This window comes from Crocodylus porosus, unplaced genomic scaffold (genome assembly GCF_001723895.1).
Source record: "Crocodylus porosus isolate Cpor-Errol unplaced genomic scaffold, CroPor_comp1, whole genome shotgun sequence".
NCBI lineage: Eukaryota > Metazoa > Chordata > Crocodylia > Crocodylidae > Crocodylus > Crocodylus porosus.
The window spans coordinates 121,119,451-121,137,722 of record NW_017728943.1 but is presented as its reverse complement, the minus strand read 5'-3'; the positions used below and the strand labels follow the sequence as shown (position 1 = coordinate 121,137,722).

The 18,272-nt window shown below is 42.5% G+C and overlaps 1 protein-coding gene across 1 annotated transcript in view; it reads left to right on the top strand.

Moving 5' to 3' along the window:
- The window catches only part of UST (uronyl 2-sulfotransferase), a 296,613-nt gene that overhangs the window by 132,306 nt on the left and 146,035 nt on the right, over nucleotides 1–18,272 (top strand). The window contains exon 3 of the mRNA XM_019550102.1: nucleotides 9,378–9,533. Coding sequence (XP_019405647.1) covers nucleotides 9,378–9,533 — 156 coding nt within the window. The remainder of the gene's footprint in view (nucleotides 1–9,377; nucleotides 9,534–18,272) is intronic.

The window sequence follows — 18,272 nt, the reverse complement described above, 5'->3', positions numbered from 1 at the left end:
AGGGGCTATATAAGTTAGGATGGGCTAGGAGGCAGTCTCTTCGGCCATGAGGTGAAGCAGCAGCCATGCGGGGGACACAGAGAAGCCTTACCATCTGAAACTAGCTCTCTCTCACCCCAAAACTCATGAGCAAGGAACTGCCTGCCTCCGAAGGGAAACTTCACCTGCCTTTGGAAGATACATGTGAGTAAGCTACTCGAGATCTGATTAGATATCTAGCTGGCAGTAACTCAGATGCATGATCAAAGGGCTACCTCAGCCAGACTGTTTGCTCTTTAGGATTTCTAAGATATTGCTCAATCCTGTACCCAAGTTTACCCTACCCCCTGTAATCAATAAAGTTCTCCTTTTGGACTGGTGTGGGAGACTTATTGAGGGCTGGGTCTAAATTATGCCTAAGAGACCCCTTATGTCTGTGGACTAAGGGAGACTTTACTTTTTGCCCCCGGACTTGGGGAAGTGCCCCAAGTGCCTGTACTGAGTCAAGTACCCATCGGACTATTAGGCCTGTGTTTCCCTGAGGACACAGGGCTGAGACAGTACCTTCTCGGGGTGGTGACGGTGATGTTACCCCCAGACTAGCAAGTGTGCTCCGGGAGAGGGGTTGGCTGAGCATAAGGCACCCCTAGGGAGGCATTCGGAGCCTGGAAGGTGGGCGGGCACAGGGAGGTGGGTGGCTCAACGCAGGAGCGCCCCCTACTGGCCCGCCACAAGCTCTGATCAGAAACGAGCATTCCGGGTTCCTGCGTGTACATGCTTCTCTTTTATGTGGCCTGCAGTGACTATCATATTTTGACCCAAAAGCCAATGTGCATAATAAGTATGTGAGACAGAGAAACAGAATCTCAGAGCTGAGGGTAGACAGTCCAACTTGGCTGCACCTGTACTTTGCTTTAACTGGTAGAACTATCCAAACACAAAGCTGTAGTGAAAAATATATACCATTGTGTATTATTTAAAGAATGATGTTGCTATGATTCAGCCACAGTCAAGTTGGGGACTTAGTGAAACTGATGATAATGGAGTGAGTGAAACTCTCCATATGATGAAATACCTGTCCGGATCTAGTATTGTGTTTTTTCACTATGTTGCACAGGGCAGTTCTGGATTTGGCCCAAATCCAGCACCTAATCCATGTTCTTGAACCAGGGAATAAGTAAATACCCAAATAGAAGATAAAAAATGTATATTGCAGAGCTGCTCCATACACAGCTTCACAATAACTGGCTTGCTTAATTACCCTATTCTCTCCCTGTTGGAGCTATGATTAAATCTGTGTATAGAACCTTTAGACACATTCCCCTCATTCCCCAGCCAGTGTGTCTGAACCTCGAAGGTTGTGACAGAAATGGGCTACATGTTGCATGTAAAATGGTCTTTGCATGGCCCTCAGGCATCCTGGTACACCTTGTGTAACAGAACTCTGTTAGTTCTTCAAAAAGGTCTTTAAAACACTTTGAAAGAAGGGAGCTGGTTTTGTTCTTACTCTTACAGGAGGTGACCTTGTAGTTTGTAAAACTTCTTTTGCACATAGTCTAATGAAGTTAGAGTACATGATGAGTGAGTACTGTCAGTTTTGCCATACAATGAAAGGAATGAAAATGAGCAAATCCAGATCATCACTCAATTGAGTCTTTAAATCAGAATATATTTTATGGTTCTCTGATATACTAATAGCACTTTTTATCTCCCTGTCATAGATCCTATTGTATGGCATTGTTCAGTACAATAAAATGTGTTTGACATTAACCAGTCAAGCATCATTGACACTTGTTTTGGAAAAGCCTAACAGCAGCTATTACTTCCAGACATTACATCCATCACCCATAGGGTTCTACAGCCGTAAATTCTGGTATCCCTGTTCAGAGGAAGTAATGCATCTGTCAGAAAGGTCGATTAATGAATTCACATTTATAGGACTAGGTTCAAAATGGAAATATGTGTATTATGAAATAGTGCAGACTTTTTCTGTTGATAGTTTTTACATGAGCCTGGAATGTTTGTATTCTTTTGCAAACTTGTGATCTGTAGCTCGTATCACATGGGTGATTACCAAATACTTCCTCTCCAGTCTAGATCTTTGGGAGGATGATAGCATTTCACAGATGGGTAAAAACAAAGGCCCCTATAATAAACTTTACTGTTAAGAATTAGTAATATTGGAGGTAGGATTTGAAGAGTTGTACTACTATGTCATACCTAATACTCTTCATAATTAATAGCTGTAAGCACGTAGTATGTTTACATGTATATCATGGCATTTGGGTTTCACTTTTTGGTCTAATTAGCATAGTAGTTAAGTAGCTTTCTCTCTTAGCATAATAAGGCGGCTTCTTTGCTAGTAGAAGAATCCTTCATCTTGCCTAACAGAGATCTACTAGGTGCTCACTGAGTTTGAGTACTCTAAAAATCCACACAACTATCACGGACCATTTTTGTACATCCCACTAGCCTTATGCAGTTTTATGATTTTTTTTTGTCAAATAATCCCCAGCCAGTAGAATACTGGTACACCAAGGATAAAACTGGCTGTGGGACTGGGAAAGCAGAAAGGTGACAGGAGATGCCTTGCCTCTGATCCCATGCCCATTTTCTGAGTGAAATGCATCTTGGCTACATAGAAGATTCAGGCCCTACATCTTGAGGTATTTTACTCTTAGAATAAAAGTGATTTCTTTCTTTAGTGAGTGTCCTGCGTTTGTGGAGATTAGGACATACGATATGCGAAAGCACCCTTTTTCTGTAATTGCTCATGTAATGAATTAGATACGAACAAAATAGTCTGTTGTGCATACTTTTTTAATACTGGTGAAATTCATTGGTCTTGTAACTATGAACTTCATCCCTCTAGTTGAGTTTAGTTAGAAGTGTAAAATGATGGCTAGAAAGGGGGCACTATTCAGGTGAATTAGAGTACATCCATGTCCTTTTTAACTGCCCTCATTGCTCATTCCAGTAATTGCCTATAAATTCCAAATAGCACGGTACTACTCCACTTAGAGTTCCCTTTGAATAGTTTAACTTTCCAAGCAGTATCTCAACTGCTTTTCCAAGTAGTATCTGACGTAAATTTTCAGCAGGTTATATTGGAACCAGTGGTCTCTCAACAGAAACTGTTACTAAATCGTGATATAATGTAAAAAAGCATTTTTCATAAAGCAAGCTTGGCACCACATGCATTATCCTGTGAAGTAGTTAGAATTGCAATTTGTTGCTGGTATTAACTGGCTACAGTAGAGAACAGCAGTACACTTGTGCCTTTTGGCTCCAAAAATTCTTGTTTGTACTTGTGATTTGATAGCAAAGTTATGCTGTCCTTGAATTGCTACAAAGCAAGTGCTGGGCTGTTACTAAGGTCTGAAGAAACACCTTAGGCAAACTAGTCATGAATGCATCCAAACTGCACCTCATTTTGCACTGAAAACCACTACTAGCCTTCTGTGGTTTCTTAGTGTCTTTGTACAATTTAAGAATAGTTTTCACACTAAGGTCAAAATCTGATGCAGAATAGCTCTTTTTCTGTCTTTCTAAAATTAACGTGGCGCACAATGTCAAATCTATTGTGGGTGAATATCTTTAAACAGTAATATAACTAAGGCATGGTGACTGAGCCACTGGTGACTGACTTGGATGGGAGCGGGGGAAGGAGAAAGGCAGCATAAAAAAACATTGTTGCCACAGCAATGCAATTGTATTGGTGGCATGGTGGAAGCTAGACATTGCTGCTATACCTGTGTGTCACAGCTGCCTTGGTGCTAGGGGGTCTTACCAGGCAGCTCAGCCTGGGCTAATTGCCTAGTGGGCCACACTGTTGGGCCTCCTGATTGCCCACGGGGACAACGACTTCCCATTTAGTTCCAGCTTGACAGCCAAGGCCAGGCAACGGTTGCTGCTGAAGGCCTACTCTGACAAGCCTCTGTGATCTAGTACTTCTTGTTCCCTGACCCCGCTCACTGTTTCTGGATTCAGCTTCTGGGTTTTCCCTTGGAGTTGGTATTTTGGATTCTGCCTCCTGATATTTGACTTTGCATGTGATTCGGATCCTGCTTTTGGATTTCCCCTGAATCTGGTAACTTGGTAACTGTTTCCTGACCCCAGATTTGATCTGTGTTTTGGCCTGTCTCTGGCCCTCCTTTGGTAGCTTATCCACTATGTCAGGTGGCCCACGACCTGACCCATTACATCTAGGTGCCTGGCTACATTGTTATACCTCCATCTTTAAATATATTCTAATATTGCCATTAAGGATTTTAAATTCCTTGTATTTTATCCAATTGCTCTTCATTACAGTTTTTCCTATGATGACCAATTTGTCTTTTAACAAGTTTGTGATGTGCTTGGTTTTGCCTGTTGGAGATAAAGAACAGAGTGCCTTGTAAGACAGAAGAAGTAAGACTCATAGGACAGTTTTATATGTGTACTGTAGAATGCACATCAGTAGCACACACTCACTTCTCACCAGTTTTCCTTTAACAACTGACAAAACCCAAAGGGAAAATCAGAATTTAGACAACTGTAAGAGATCAGTGAAAGGGGTCACACCCAGAGGGTGGTGGTGGATGGGTCAATATTGACCTGGAAACGTGTGGGCAGTGGAGTCCCGCAAGGCTCGGTCCTTGGACCAGTGCTATTCAATGTCTTCATCAGTGACTTGGACGAGGGTGTGGAGAGCACCCTGTCTAAGTTCACAGATGATACCAAATTATGAGGCAAAGTTAACAAACCAGAGAGTAGGGAATGGATCCAGGCAGATCTGGGCAGGTTGGAAAAATGGGAAGAACAAAATAGGATGCAGTTCAACAAAGGTAAGTCCAAAGTGCTGTACATGGACAAAAATAACCACCAACACACTTACAGGCTGGGGATGACCTTCTCAGCAGCGGAAAGGGATCTTGGAGTCATAGTTGACTCCAAGATGAATGTGAGTCATCAGTGTGACGAAGTGACCAACAAGGCTAATTGCACTTTATCATGCATTAGCTGGTGCATGATAAACAGGTCCAGGGAGGTGATGCTTCCCCTCTATGCGGCACTGGTCAGGCTGCAGTTGGAGTACTGCATCCAGTTTTGGGCATCATACTTCAAGAGGGATGCAGAGAATCTTGAGAGGGTTCAGAGGAGGGCCACTCGTATGGTCAGAGGCCTGCAGGCAAGGCCCTATGAGGAGAGACTGAGGGACCTAAACCTCTTCAGCCTTCACAAGAGAAGGCTGAGAGGTGACCTTGTGGCTGCTTATAAATTCATCAGGGGAGTGCAGCAGGGAATAGGAGATGCTCTATTTACGAGGGCACCCCCTGGAGTAACTAGGAACAATGGCCACATATTGATGGAGATATTTAGGTTAGACATTAGAAAGAACGTCTGCACAGTAAGGGTTGCCAGAATCTGGAATGGGCTTCTAAGGGTGGTGGTGCTCTCCCCTACCCTGCGGGTCTTCAAGAGGAGACTGGACAAGCACCTATCTAGGGTCATCTGACTCCAGCACTCTTTTCTGCCCAGGGCAGGGGGTTGGACTCGATGACCTACTGACGTCCCTTCTGATCCTAATATCTATGAATCTATGAAAGCTGGTGGAATGAAAATATGTTACAGTTTTCTTTGTAGATCCAAGTTCATTGGAATGCCTAGGGTCCAGAGGAGGGAGGAAAGGTATGATGCAGCTTAGTGCAGGGGTGTGAAAGATGTGGCGCACAGAACCATATCATCTAGCCCACAGTGCTACATGCTACAATGCAGTGCATACTGGCACATGAAACTCATCTGTCCTGGGTTACAGATGGCTTGGGACTGGTCTGGGGCACACTTCATGCAGTGCCTGTGGCAGACTGGCCCTGGACTGGGTCTGGGGCTGATCCAGATCAAGCCCACAGACTAACCCCACCTGCTGAATCTAAAACACAGTGTATGTCATGTTTGGGGCTGGGGCAGGTGTGTGCTACATATGCACAGGCTGGAGCCAGCACACATGCTGCAAGCAGCACCTGCTCTGGACCAGCCCTGCAGACTGGATCTGGCACATGGGGCCAGCCTGTGGGCATGGTTCAGCCTGCAGATTGGCCCTGTGTTTGGCACAACTAAGAGAGTCCCTAATTGAATCCTTGAAGAGAGGTACAATAGGAAAAGTAGAGAAGCAAATAATGATTAATTAATTTTTGCCTTTAAGGAGTTGCCAGATGACCAACACTGAAACCTAGAAGGTGTTTTAAGGAGGTTATAGCATATTGTAAATGAAAGGGCTGGAGGTAATGAACTTATTGTAAATGGTGTTAAAGAAACCAAAATTGCAGAATGCATAGGAAGTTAGTTTTGCTAACCAACCTAGCAAAGAAAACTTTTGTTTCTTAATGTATTGGAAAAGAGGACACGGAGAAAGTAAACACTGCTATCCTTTTGGCCAAGAATTCTGCATAATTGCATAATGGTATTTTAATGAGAGAGGGTTGAAATTATAACAGGATGTACAGTACTTAAAAGATTTATGATCCAGAGCTAGCTTGAGACCACTGGGTTTTTTTTTTTACTTCATTTTGTGGTTGACAAAAGCAAAATCTCCCAAAGTTGACCTGTTAAATTATATTCAATGTGTTTTCTTCTCTCTCTTGGAACAGCTGCAGGACTATAGACATGACTACTGGGAAGGAACTTGGAGCAGATGTTTCTGTATATAAAAACTAATTTTGTTTAAGAGAATATTAATATGCCAACAGCAGCAGAAACCCTTGTGTAACTATTAATAAAAAATCATCAATTATTTCTTTCTCCTGGCACTTTTTTTCAAAAAAAGGAACTAAAAGTAGAGTCTGCTGCTCCCATATACAACAGCTGGCACAGGAGGTCACCTTCATCCCCCAACAACCTTGAGACGCTCATACTCTCAAAGCTCTTACAATCATTATACCCATTACTCAGGCTGGTCAGTATTCCAAAGTTTCAGTGACTATCGATCTGGTCTGTAGCAATTTCTTGTCAGTTTCTCACTTCAGTTATTATAATAAGGGCCTTTGTGATTTTGCTGTGTCTTGCCCCTTGGTTCTGCAAACCTTTAAAAATTCAAGTTTTTATTACCCTACTTTCTACATTCTTGCACTTTGTTTTTAAAGCTAGTGTCTTCCTACATATGATTTGGTTGAAGTGGTCTTCCTTGATTCTCTCATGATTCCCTTGGTTACTTTCAATCCATACCTAATCCCATTTTGTAACATAACTGTTTTGGAGAAAAATATAGTGCAATAGCTGTTCTTCATCACTCAGCGCATAGTTTTCCCCTTAACTTAAATATCCAGTGTTTAGCATACAGTTTTTGTTTTTGTTTTGTTTTGTTGGGGGGGGGGGTGTTAAACATTTTTCCTATTCTCAAATACCATACTCGGTTGAAATACTTAATGATTATAAAGAACTTTGAGAGTATGAAGTGCTATGAGTGCTTAGTATTATTTCCTTCCCTAAAAATAATACCAGGAATTAATACATCAATACATATTTCCTGTGGCCCTGTGCAAATAAACCATTCAGATAAAGTGTTAGGACTTTCTACCTTATTATGGACACAAATGTAGGAAGACTCATTTTGATAATCCAAAACATTAAAAATTAAACTGAGACAAAAACGAAAAATACATTTTACTACACAAATGCCCAAGTCTCCAGATAAAACCTCTTACCTTTCCATCAAAGGTAATATTACAGTCAATCAATTGTTGTTAGAAACAGACTAATGTTCCTTGTAAGAAATTGCTGTCTGACCTTGTTGATAGGAAGAAGATTCTATTCAAATTGTACTACACTACACAGGAATATGTTGTGGGTTTGGTTCAGGTCACTTATTTCACCATTGGGTCCTTTGAGATCCCATCAAGTAGCTCCCGTGAATGTCTTTTATTTATGGCACTAGAGAGATGCCAGTTCATTAAAACAGTGTTTCAGAATGGAGCAAGTAATCCATTTATGAGTTGGAAACAACTAAACTCTACATTCAACATAGCTGTTAAAGCCCAATTCATACTCAGTCTCTTAGAAGATTTATTCTGCCTCTCTCTCAGAAAAAGGTTAATCATTAATTTTTACATAGGTGAGAGGTGCTAGATGGGTGAATTTGGAGTCTAAAGGCAAGATTTTTTCCTACCTATTGAACATCCAAGTGACTTTATGTGCCTGTTTTTACCCTGCTCAAGTCCCCAAAAATTCATGAATGCATCTACTTTCATAACATGCAATTCTCTGGCCCTTACAATTGAGTCATACAAAAAATAACAAAGAGGAGTATCCACCTGCTTCCTGTAATAAGTTGTTCAGGGACTCAAACAGGGTGGAATAAATTCACTCTTAGGCACCAAAGCCTACCTATGCACTTAAATGGGTGAAATTAGAATCTGGCCCTCAAACAATGTATCAATCAAACATTTATAGCCCAAGCATCCCTGAAATTGTCCTTTCAGCATTGTCAACTGTGCCTGTAATGGGCCATCTCCAGAGCTAGATAACATTCTGAGAACGTTTCTCTTTGTCTTTTCTGCTGAAACAGTCAGGGCTGACTGATTGTGGTAACGCATATTGTAATGCAGGTACAAGCAGCAAACGTAACCCCTTCCATTTCTTTAATAAGTCATCAAGCAGCAGCCTAGTGTCTCGTAGTCACAACTGACCTGGACTAGCACCTCAATCTGCAAACTAGAGGTGGAAGTCTCCATATCTCATCTACATCTTTTGAACTATCTGGCCTTCCATTAATATGCTAAAGAATATAAGGCATATGTTTGTAGCTTGCTAGTAGAAATAAATGCTTATAATTTAGATATGGATAGAATCATAGGATTTGAGACAAGTAGACCTAGAAGAAGCCTCAGAAGGTCATCTAGTCCATGCTCCTGCTCCAGGCAGAAGCATCCCTATCTGCATCATACTATACAAGTGTTTGTTTATCTTATTAAATGCATGAACTCTTGCACAACTACCAGGCACAATGCTCCAACACACCAAGAATACCCTAATTTACTAGATAAAGCAGGGGGATCAGGACTGTCAATTTTTTGTTACTGCTGTTTGTTAAAATACACTCAAAAGGACTGTGACTTCTGCTGTAGAGTAAAGCCAAAACACCCCTATAGTTCATGTTGATTTGACTGTGGGGTGAAATTTCCTTCCTGACCCTGAGTGGAGGAACAAGACCCTCTCACCGGGAACCTCCAGTTTTTTTAGACCAGCAGGGGTATTGGCATACCCCAGTCAAAATCCCCAGCCTTGGGTGCACTCAGCGCTGGGGATGCATACAGTATCCTAGCCATGTTTCTCTCTGGAGTCGCAGCACATTTCCTTGGTGTCTCTGAGTATATAGAAATGTAAATATTAATATGCTAATTGTATTTGTCTTCATTCTCTAGGTACTTCCTTTCCCTAGCCAAGTGGTGTACAACAGAGTTGGAAAATGTGGGAGTCGAACTGTGGTTTTACTTTTGAGGATCCTCTCAGAGAAACATGGGTTCAACCTAGTCACATCTGATATACATAACAAAACTAGACTGACCAAAAGTGAACAGGTAAGTTGTTTATGTTCATTTTCTTTACTGTAAAGTTAGAAAAGAAAATGATAGGTCTAGTGATGTCACACTGAAAATATTCTGCTGTGCTATTTGAATTAAGGTTGTTTTGGTTAGGGGGAGAAATTGTTGTAGCCAGTTTTTTTTGATGCAATCCTGTTTGTTTATCCAGGGTGTACAAGGTCCTTGAATAAAGCAGAGAGTATAATAGGAGAGAGTTTCTTTACTTACAGCCAGAACTTGACCCCAACACTTTTTTTCAGGACCACGCTACCAGTGCTGTTATGTCCGTTTCTGAGCTTTCCTTAGTTTCTCACTCTCCTCTGGTTTTTTTCTGTGTCTGACACTTTTCCCCTCTGCTCAAAATGGTAAATCAGTTGGCTGTCCCTTGATATGAGGATTATGTTTGCCAAGGGGTGGGGATTACAGGTGAGTTTTAAGGTGTCTGAGGAGTCTGATCTGTGCTCTACAAGTTTTTCCACAGATATGACAAGTGATGCCCTAGGGGGGTGGAGGGGGGAGCAACTGTTGGCTAGGATGTTGTGTACTTTCCTTCCTCTTCTGTTATTTTTCGGATTCCTGAGCAAGACGGTTCTGTTTGAAGTGGGCTCTGCCTTGATGTATGGTGCAGCGTCATTAGACCTGTTACCTGCCAGCACTTCCCAATTTGTAGGGATGATGCTACCCTTCTTAACTTATGCTTTCAGGATGTCCTTGTAGGTGTTCCTCTATCCTCTGTGGGTCCTCTTACCATGACTAAGTTGAGAGAAGAGGACTTGCTTTGGAGCTGAGTGTCAGCCATCTGCACAAAGCAGCCAGCCTAGCAGAGTTGACATTTTGTGATCTTTACCTCAATGCTGGTTATATTAGCGGCAGAGAGGGTCTTGGTATTGGGGTCTTCCCATCTAATGCAGAGGATCTTCCTGAGGTAACGCTGATGGAAACATTAAAGGTGCTTAAGATGGCTTCTATATATCATCCACATCTCACACCCATAAAGGAGGGTGAGGATCAGCACTGCATTGTAGACCAGAATCTTAGTTTCCATCTGCAGATCTCAATCAGCAAAGACACAGTGAAGCAGGTTTTCAAAAGATACTCTGGCACAGCGAATCCTATGTTTGATTTCTACATTAAGACTGATTGAGTGACTGGGAGAGGTGACTGCCAAGGTATGAGAAATGCTCAATGTTTTCCACGGATTCTCCATCAGTGGTAATTTGTTGGGGGAGAGAGGCAGCTTGTGCTGGGGCAGGCTGATGGAGCACCTTGGTCTTCCCAATGTTAAGGGAGAGTCCCATGCTGTGATAGGCACCTGAGAAAAAAATCAAGGCTTGACTGCAGATCAGTCTCATTGCGTGTGAGGATAACAACACAGTTGTCAGTGTACCGAAGGTCAGTGATGCTAGTCTTGGTAATTTTCGTTTTGCTGTAAAGACACTGCAGGTTGAAAAGCTTGACTGTCCATTTGATACTCAATCCCAATTCTGGGAGGAAGGCGGTCATGGATAAGAATCAAAATTACAGCAAGATAGGTGGGGGAAAAAAAGGTTGAGACTATGATGCAGCCCTGCTTGACACCAGTACAGATGATAAATGGGTCTGTCTCTGATCCATTGCAAAGGACTGTGGTGGAGTAGCCTGAGGACACTGATGAACTTCTGTGGACAACCAAATCTAGCCAGCACCTTCCATAAGATTTCAAGACTGATGGAGTCGAAGGCCGTGGTTAGGTCAATGAGTGCCATAAGCAGCTCCTGGTGTTGCTTGTTACACTTCTCCTGGATCTGTTGTGCAACAAAAATCATGTCGGTGGTACCCCAAGGTAGTCTGGGATTTTGGAAGGCAAGTGGGAGGAGGCAATTCAGAAGGATGTGAGTAAGAATCTTCCTGGCAAGGGAGAGGAGGGCAACGCCTCAGTAGTTCCCACACACTGACTTGTCCCCTTTCTTGAAAATGGTCACAATGTTGGCATTCTTTTAAGTCAGGTGGAGCTTCCTCATTAACCTATATTTTGATGAGAAGTTGGTGGAATTTTTGTGCTACTGCTTTTCTACTAGCTTTGAAGACTGCTGGAGGGAAGTCACCTGGCCCTGGCACGTTATTGTTCTTGGTCTGAGTGATGGCACACCAGACTTCCTTGAAGGATGGAGGATCAGCAAGAGGTTCTATTACTTAGTGTTGAGGGATGGACTCGATGGTGTCAGCTGAGATGTCAGATTCGTGGTAGAGTAGAGTCTTGAAGTACTCCTTCCAGTGTTGGTTGATGGATACATTGTCCGTGAGAAGGGTGGAACTATCCTGGGATCACAAGGAGGTTGGGCCATTGGAATGTGGCCTGTGGATGTTTTTTATTGTTTGAAAGAAGCTTCTCCTGTCATGTTGGTCAGCAAAACTCTAGATCTTCATGGCCTCTGCTTACCACCACTGGTTGTTGATGTCCTGTTGATAAGTCTCTTGTTTTTGCTGGTTGGAGGGTTGTGGCAGGGCACATTTGGTGCCCACCAATTTAAGGGGCTTGAGCAGGCTGTGGAGCAGCCAATAGGTGCAGTTAGGCCCAATTATGCAGTCACATGACCGCAAGGGGGAAACCCAGATTTAATGAGGGCTGGGCAGCTAGGGTATAAGCCCAGGCCCTAGGAACTGAGCTGGCAGTTGCATCTAGGGAGCCAGTGGAGCAACATCACACAGCCTGAGGAGAACAGCTCCTAGAACATCTGGAGGTTAGGGTAAGAAGTATGAGCATGGAGGAGGTTCCTGTGGTCCTGGGTAAGACCTGAAATAACACCCTGTGGGGGTTGGATGGTGTGGTGTGGCAGTCTTCAAGAAATGCCACACCTGTGCCTCCCCAGTGAAAAGCAAGGATGGGGCACCATAAGGCCTCAGCCCCCTCTGCTTTGTGGGTACCCCACGAAGGGGGAAAGCTAGAAGAGGACTGCACAGTCACAGCTGCAGATGCCAAATTGTACTTCTGTGTCTGTAAGTTACAGCAAAATGACTATCACACAACCGCCACTTACATGCAGATTTGTGACTAGGGACTGCCAGAAATCACCGTTTCTGTCCCACTGCCACTCGTCCGTCGCCACAGGACTTGGTATGTGGGAGATGTTAACATCCCTGGTAGAGTGCTGTGCATAACATCTTTTAACGTGGGGAAGCTGGTGCGCAAGTGACAAGCACATGAGCTTGACAAGAAGGAGCCCTGAACACTGGCAAGGATGTCCAAGACAATTAGAAACCTCCATCCCACTGCAGCCCTCATCCACATTCACAGCCACAGAGAACCAGCAGGTCTTCAAGTATTCCTGTTTCATCATTGGGGTCTTCAGGAGTTTGGACCATGCTTAGTCTGGAACCTCACCTTGGATCCATTCACCAGGGGAGACCCTACTAGGAGTGCAAGACTCCAGATGACATAGCTCTGAGGGTCATTGGAACACAGAAGCCTGTCCACCATGACAAGTTTATGGTCTGAGGAGAGGGTCCAAAATACAAACATATTACATGTTACCCCTTTTCACAAGACAATATGCAGAAGGGCCCCTCTGCCAACATGCATCTGTGTTTTTCTATCATTTTGGCTGTCTTGTTCCATAACGGTGTAGAACAGTTGCTTATCTTTATCCAAGGGAAGAGCAATGAATACACCACCAGTTATCATAACAAGCCATAACAATATTATAGATAAGATAGAGTTTCTAAATCCCAGTTACCACTTGAAACTGGAGCTATAAAAGTCTATTACATCATCTTTTTCATTAAGTATTAATATAAATAATACCAAAACAAAACCTTTACAAAGCACTCTATCAGGTATCCTGTGTGTACATTTTCTTGCTGAAAGGTTGTTCTTTTTAGTGATGATTCAGGTAAATGTTTGTAATGGCTGTCTGCATCACTGCTAAAATTAGCCATGTATAAACCACAAAAGAACAAGGTGCTTAACTTACAAATTACAAGGATGCTAATGGCATGGTACTTTAGTTAAGGATTGTTTAGATGTATTTAATTTTAAGCTTGTATTATAGTTCTGTTTTTAGGTGTAATACTCTACTTCAAAATAATTCTTGACAAATGGTTTTACAGTTGAATAAATTTATTCTCGGGTTTCTTTTTTCCTAATTTTCAGGAAGAGTTGTTTCACTTTTTTTAGGCTGTATGCACAAAAAAAGAGATATGGTAGGAGAATTATTATGGGCCTATTAAGAAAAAAAATAAAGTTCCTTAAACTTTCATGGATTATCATGGAAACCAGTACTGTCTCATTTGTTTTCATTATCTTGATGAGAACTTGCTGTTCCCCAGTTTCACAAGTACAGACAACCCTAAAGTGAAGAACAACTTCTGTATTGTTCTCATCATTACCTTCCTCCCAGATCTGATGCTTTTATATTGTCTCTTCTCATTCCAGTCAGCAGACTGGGCATAGTGAGCCTCTTCCACAGTTCTAGTCAGTGATTTTTATGGAGCTTTAATAGACACCTCCAATATTTGAGGGTTGAAAATGAAAACTGATTTGAATTACTACACTAATGAAGTAGGAACAAAAAATGAAATATATATGTACTGTGATGTATATAAAGACTGAATTTATAAAGCCGTTTTGTAAAGACTTCAGTGGATGGACAAAAGAGGTTAAAAACATAGAAGACTGCGAAAGAGAGACAGTAAGTATCTCTTCTTGTTTTGTATTAATGTTAATGAAGATCATAAAGTGACATAATGTTGAACTTGGAAAGTCTTGCTGGCCTCACTGCTTTTACATTTTGAACTTGAATTCACTCCTGATGAAATGCAGCAGTTTGCTTGCTGTCCAAGTAGTTTTTCAAATTCTTTAGGCAGGGTTTTCTACTGATTTTTTTCCCAGTGGAACAAAACATTTTACTTTTCTTTTTAAAATAAATCAGAAACAAGAGGCAGCTGCTCTGAGCATCATAATACAGGGAGATAAATATTCATAGGGGAGAATCAAGGTGTCCTACCTTGCAAGACTGAATTTTAGTTTTCTTTTTCAAATAAAGTCATGACTAAGGTATCAACCGTGTTTATTTCACTTGGGAAAGAGTCCCATCTAGTTTTCGTGAGTCTTTTTGTTATGCCATCTGGTGGAGTTTGCTGAAAATGCAGCAGCATTCCAAATTCAAGTACTGATTATGCTGATCCATTTTGACTTGATGGGGCACTAAAGGACTTAGGATAAGGAAGGTAAGTTGGGGTTTTAGCATATGGAGGAAATGCCCGCTTTGAGTTTTGCGCCTAGGTTTGATTTTCTTCCTTTGATGGGTTTAAAATAACATTATGCTGTTTGGTTATAAACTGGGACCTGAGACTGAGTAGCTGTCAGCCCTGTTTAAAACTTCAGGGTTCTGAACTCGAGCAAAAATCTTATTTTGTAACCAGTGCTTAAGTCTATGCCCAAACTTGCTGCTAGTATAGGGGAACAAGTAAGAATCTAGGCTAGGATAGAGTCAGGCCTATTATTCCTTAAGTCTGTAAAATCAAGCTTTTACTGCTCATTTATTTAAATGTTATGGTGATATAAAAGTGGTGTTGTAGCAGTGATGGTCCAGCAATCATGCAAGAAGCAAGCTTTTCTTAGGGTGATAAATTTTATTGCACCAACTTCATAGTTGGAACATAGTTAGACAGGCTTTTGAATATAAGATCTCCTTTATCAGGTCAGACCTTCTTAAATTGATCCAGACACTTGTGTACAAACATGAGGTTTTGGTCCAGGACATCATACTTAAGGAAGTCCAAAAAGGTTCATTTTCCCTGGCAAATCATATCCAGTCTCCCAGGAATTAGTAGAACAGTTTCAGCTTCCCAGGCAACTGCTCCAAGTACTCAGACTTCAGTGTCTTGAAGTCGGGATTGTAGGAGACCAACACTAAGCTCATTTGAAAATCCATGACCTGGTTCATGGCATGTCTAACTCTGTACCAATTATACAGTGATCCAGTAAGAGATATCACTCTAAGAAATCCTTAACTCTTGCACGTTTATTTAAATTGTTTTATAATTGAGACATCTCTAAACATGGCAGAGAATTTATGCTAGCACAGTTGTTGTCAGGTAAAAGGGTCTTTGAAGATGGTTTGCTCTTGTTTGCTAACTTCTGAAATCCCTGAAAATGTTTGTCTTGTGTATTGTTCTCCTCAAGCACAGTGTACCATATAGACCTGTAGTTCTTGGTCACTCTTCTCCTGCAACCAAAATCCAGCATTGGGCCATTACTGCCAAGGGCTGTATTAGCTGGTGATAGCATACTGGTGTATGATGCCACATTCCTGCTGCTTCTCATCCCTCCCCTTTTAATAATAGCTCTTTTTCCCTCTTCATAGAACTTTATTCAATATTTTAAGCTGGTTGCTACCATCTAGGATGTTTGGAGGCAAATTATTTGCCCTTCAGTTATTTTCCTGAGCCAGGATCGAGGCAATTCCTAACAAGAGAGATCATGGCAGCATCAAGAGAGAGGGGATGAATTTCCATGCTCCTTACTACAACAAGCACATACTTCATTCATTCTTCTCTTTGTCTAGTCTGCCCTATAATGTATTTTCACTCTTCAGTTACAGGTATGTCCTCTTCATCTTCCTCTCCTTTCCTCTGAATTCACCACTGCTCTTTCTTCTCTCATTTTTCTTGCACCAAGTGCTGTTGCTTATTCCTTTTGGTCTTCCTCAAACCTATCACTGACTTTGGAAGATTCTTTTAAGTGCTTTTTGGTTTGCTTCACCTTTTTTCCCATTTATTCACAAAGCCTGACTGTTTCCTCCTCTTGCTTCTTCCTCACTATGGGCTTAGACATTCAGTTTCTCCAGGAAGAGTCCCTGTTCTCTCTGAAGAAACCAGAAGTGTACAGAAGTTTTGTAATTTATCTCCCAGAGTAAAAGAGACCACTTGGGAACAACCTGAGTGAAGTGGATCCCCAGAGAATAGCTGTCAGGAGGTGGAACTTACGTACCAGCAGCAGATGCAGAGCTGACCTCCCCAATCCCAGTATGCTTTGCTCATTTTTCTGCCCTGTCCCACAGCCAGTGCATCAGTCTCAGCCAAACAGAGAGCAGAACAAGATCCCTGAGTGCTTTGGGCTGGAAAAGTTCAGTGCTGAAGAATTTAGGGGGCATGTTATGCTCCTGGATTGTTCCTGCCTGAATTGCACTACAACACCTGGGTGCAGGGAAACATACAAGCTTAATACTCCCTGCCCAGCATTGGCTGAGCTCAAACACAGCATGAAGAAGGGGAAAACATGAAGGACTCTTCTGGGCACAGCAAAGACCCTGCCCCTACCTTCCCTGACCCTAACTATCCCTGTCTACACTCACTAAAAAAAAAAAAAAAAACCCAAAGAAACCCCCCTCGCAAAGCTCTCAGCTTGATTGCATGCTTTCGGGGCCTCTGGCTGCCCAGCATCCTCACTACAAGCTCTCTGCTTCTCTCTGAATTTCTGTACAGGTCAGTTTTTCTTTCAAAAAAACAAACCTGGGAGAAGTGTCCTGGATTATTTGAATTAGTGTATGCAGCCTAGGTATCAATCTCTACTGACTCTTTTCTTGCCTCTTCCTGAGAAAAGATAGGCCTTTATTTTGGATGAGAGAGATGTTTTACACAGTAGGGAGCAACCACAGTTGCCTGAGAAGAGGGTCAGGCTGCCAGCCCTTCTGACCCAGCATATTTTGCCTTGAAGTTGAAATCAAGTCATCAAAGTGGAATTGGATTGAGGCAATGGAAAATACAGCCACAAGTTTTGGACATCAAGTTGGACATAAGAGTTCTGAATCGTCATTCTAGAAATTGAGTGTGGTTGCAGGTGTTGTATAAAGTCAGACTGTGCAGTCAAATACTGTCACAGAGCTCTCCAAGTTTATTTTGTTCCTGACCCATGCCAGCCTCAGTTAGGCCAGTCCCAAGATTTAACCTGAGCCAGGACTGGCACTGAAATCAAATTCTGGAGTTGTGCCCTGACATGAAAGCTCTGTTGGCAAACTGTAGGGTTACTGTATTTCCAGTATCAGAAAGGAGGACACCTGTGCCAGTGGGGAGCAGAAGGGGTAGGAAGAGCAGGGAAGGGTATATGATGGGGGAGGCAGTGATATGCCTGTGACTTTCCTCTGTCCCTCACTCCTAAGCCCCTGCCCCCCACCCCTGCTAGTGCCCCTCACTGCTGACCCAAAGCACCCTGCCCCCCCCGACCCTGCTGCCCACACAGCTCCTGGGTGTGTGCTTGCATATGTGCACACGCACATGCGCGCGCGCACACACACACACACACTCTGTGTCTCTTACCTAGGAGCAGCTTGCCAGGCCCTGCACAGAGCACGTGACACCTGACAGCCAGTCACCTTCTCCATTGCTCCCAGTCCCAAGCAGCCAAGCTGCTAGTGCCTGGGAAAGCAGAGGCAAAGTGAAAACCTGGACATATACTCCAATTTTAAAAACCCACCGGGACACAAGGACATGGGGACCAAAAAAGAGGACATGCCCAGGAAAAACTGGATATATGGTAACCCTAGCAAACTGATGCTGTTGAGACAGACGCATGTTAATGTAAGACACCATGTAATATATTTTTACAAGACAGATGTGTGCATATTTATGCTTTAACACATTCCATCAAGAACTGTTTCAGCACCATGTTGTGGTGAAGTGAATATTCATCAGTAGTGAATGACTTCCCTATGCCACATGTTCATGCAAGTGAAATGAAGCAGTTAAAATATACCATAA